The 2,508-nt window shown below is 54.0% G+C and overlaps 1 protein-coding gene across 1 annotated transcript; it reads left to right on the top strand.

The window, feature by feature from the left end:
• Positions 1–1,512: 1,512 nt before the first annotated feature.
• On the top strand, positions 1,513–2,447 carry GLOTRDRAFT_134585 (uncharacterized protein; the record flags this gene model as incomplete). Its single annotated transcript, XM_007873544.1, has 3 exons — positions 1,513–1,984; positions 2,031–2,212; positions 2,265–2,447. The coding sequence occupies 3 exons, from the start codon at positions 1,513–1,515 to the stop codon at positions 2,445–2,447; spliced, it is 837 nt and encodes a 278-aa protein (XP_007871735.1).
• Between the last annotated feature and the right edge of the window lie 61 nt (positions 2,448–2,508).

The raw sequence follows: 2,508 nt of genomic DNA, 5'->3' as shown, positions 1-2,508 counted from the left end.
TGTGAAGGACGCGGTGATCTGCGGGACCATGAACGGTGATCCAGATCAAGAGGCTTGTTCCAGCTTACCAGTCGAAATGGAACGCCAGAACTCATCCATTCTCCTTTAGATATTAAGATCAAACCATAAGTGTCCTTCCAAGCTTGGAGGTATCAGGGTCAGAATTGTCGCTGCAGCATTCGCAAGCATGATTTAGACCGAGATCATTGATGTCGCAAGTTGTAGGGGACATCCCACGAGTATGCGCTTCCTCACAGGACTTCGAGGTCCCAGCATCAGTGGAAAATGATGACCGTCGAAAATTGCCCTCTGAGTGTACGAGTCGACGCCACGACGACCAGCCGCAAACTGAATCACGAAGATCTAGAGACGCGATGTGTCACGTCACGGATTAACCTAACCTCGCGCTCTGACTGAGATTGCCACATGCGTGGCACGAACCTGTCTCGACTGTATCTTGGATATGCTACTTTGGAATGCATCATTTTCAAGGAGGGATGCTGAGGTTCTTCAGGTGTAATGGGATCGGTAGGACTCTGCTGACTCCTGCATGCGGCAACTATTCGCCAAATTTTCATGCGAAGCGATTGTGGGCTATGCAACGTGAGGCTTCGTTCAGTCATCACCAGGCAATTAACAGACATGAAATGATATGAGTATTAACTCCGTCAAACGAGTACGTGTCCAATCTCCCCGGTTCTGAGGCGTCCCGCAGATTACTGCCAGAGCGGGCCATCGATTATTGTAGGCTAGGCTGCTGGCAGAATACATCCAGACCTCGGCCAGGCTATGAGAACAAATCAGAATATTTGTAGACCCGCTGGTAACGCACTGATTATCACGGATACCGCGTCGTACTGCCCCAGGTTCGTGTCAGGGTGAATTATGGCATTCAGCCCGCTCAGGTAAAGTCAGCATATCTGTATACTCGACTCTGAGGCGTATGACGCCCACATTGCGGTTGAGTATAGCTGATATTCGAGTTCCATTAAATTCTAGGGCAAGTTTTCCGGCATAGCTGGTGACTCCTACGGACATTAGAGGTAAGCGCGGAAGCCCATGAAAAGGAAAGCACGCGTAGGCATAGTACGAACTTCAAGGCCCATGGAAAGGCAGAGTGTCATCAGATATCGGTTAGTCTGATGATCCCGATAAGCTGTGCATGGGTAAAGAGGACCCCAGATGTCCAGAGCCAGGTTAGCGATGTCCTTCCCTTCTGGTAAATGCGACCGTTGGGGGTAGATTGGGCCCCCTACCGTCAAGTAGAGCAAAGGGAAAGTAATGTTACCCGCCCAGACTCAGAGAGCGAGTGGTCGTTTAAGCAAAAATCGTCCAAGCGTAGTGGCGTCCGGGCCTACTCCCGGGGGCCTGGGAAACCAAAGCGCGCCCAGCCGGTATGTCTTTGTTCTCTATATGGTCAATTTGCGCTTGAGGGTCCACCCTCTTTTCCTATTTAGCTTTGTTTTGACGTGGTTCATTTCCCCCACAACTTGAACCGCGACCACTACCACCATGGCACCCACCGCCCAACTCCCCGGATCTCCCCCGAGGAAGCGGTCACGGAAAGCGGCGACGGACGACAACGTGACCCGGCCACTCTCAGCCCACAGCCATGTGCATTGGGGAATCAAGCGCCCTCGGTTCGAAGTTAAACTCGACAGTGGCAACGATCTCCGGATTCCCAAGAGGGAACGATATTCCCCTTCGGTAGATGAGAGCCCATCAAAGATATCTGCCTCCATAAGGTCAGACGCCAAGGCTGACAGTGACCCGGCCCTTTGCGCTGCTGGCGACGACGTTGTCGCCGCGGGTACCAGGAGCAGTCGCCATCCTCCGGTCTCTCAGAAGACCGTCGCTGTCGACTCTGAAGCAGAACCGGAGGAACGTCACGGTTCACTCGGCCACGGAGACGACAAAGAGCCAAGGGCCGATGACGGTGCCTCGATCCTGCCTCAAGGAACGTCTGGCACGCCCGCTGCTAGTGGTGAGGAGCAACAGAAAGCTGACATGCGTCCACTGATATCATTTAGTCACCATAGATGCGAAAGAGGGAGATCTTGACGCAACCGTTATCTCTGGGAATTCACGCGTTGATGTAAAGTCCGCTTCAGACCCTGTCGGTGGCCCACACAAGGACACCCCGACTACCCATCTGACGTCTCTATCGAGCACTGAAAGCTCAGCGGTCAGACCAGATGGCGACAATGCAGCGGTGAGTTCTCCGGAGGCTCAGAGGAGCAGAACAATCGTCTGACCGATGTCAGGCCAACGCCGCAAAGGATGCCTCAGTAAATCCCTCTGCGCACCTGGACTTACTTGGCAGCCCTTCGGACGATACGCAAGGCGTCAGCACCCCCACGGCATCTCGTCCTGACCAAGGTCCTGCCGTAATTCCCGACTCGTCGGGCCACCTGACGGACAAGAGCCGCTCAATCGAGCGTGAGTAACGACGCCCTGCTCGACGCTCCTCACTCACAGAGTCCACACAGACACGACCAACGCGGAGGT

Source organism: Gloeophyllum trabeum (genome assembly GCF_000344685.1).
Source record: "Gloeophyllum trabeum ATCC 11539 unplaced genomic scaffold GLOTRscaffold_00307, whole genome shotgun sequence".
NCBI lineage: Eukaryota > Fungi > Basidiomycota > Agaricomycetes > Gloeophyllales > Gloeophyllaceae > Gloeophyllum > Gloeophyllum trabeum.
This window is presented reverse-complemented; position numbering and strand designations above follow the sequence as displayed.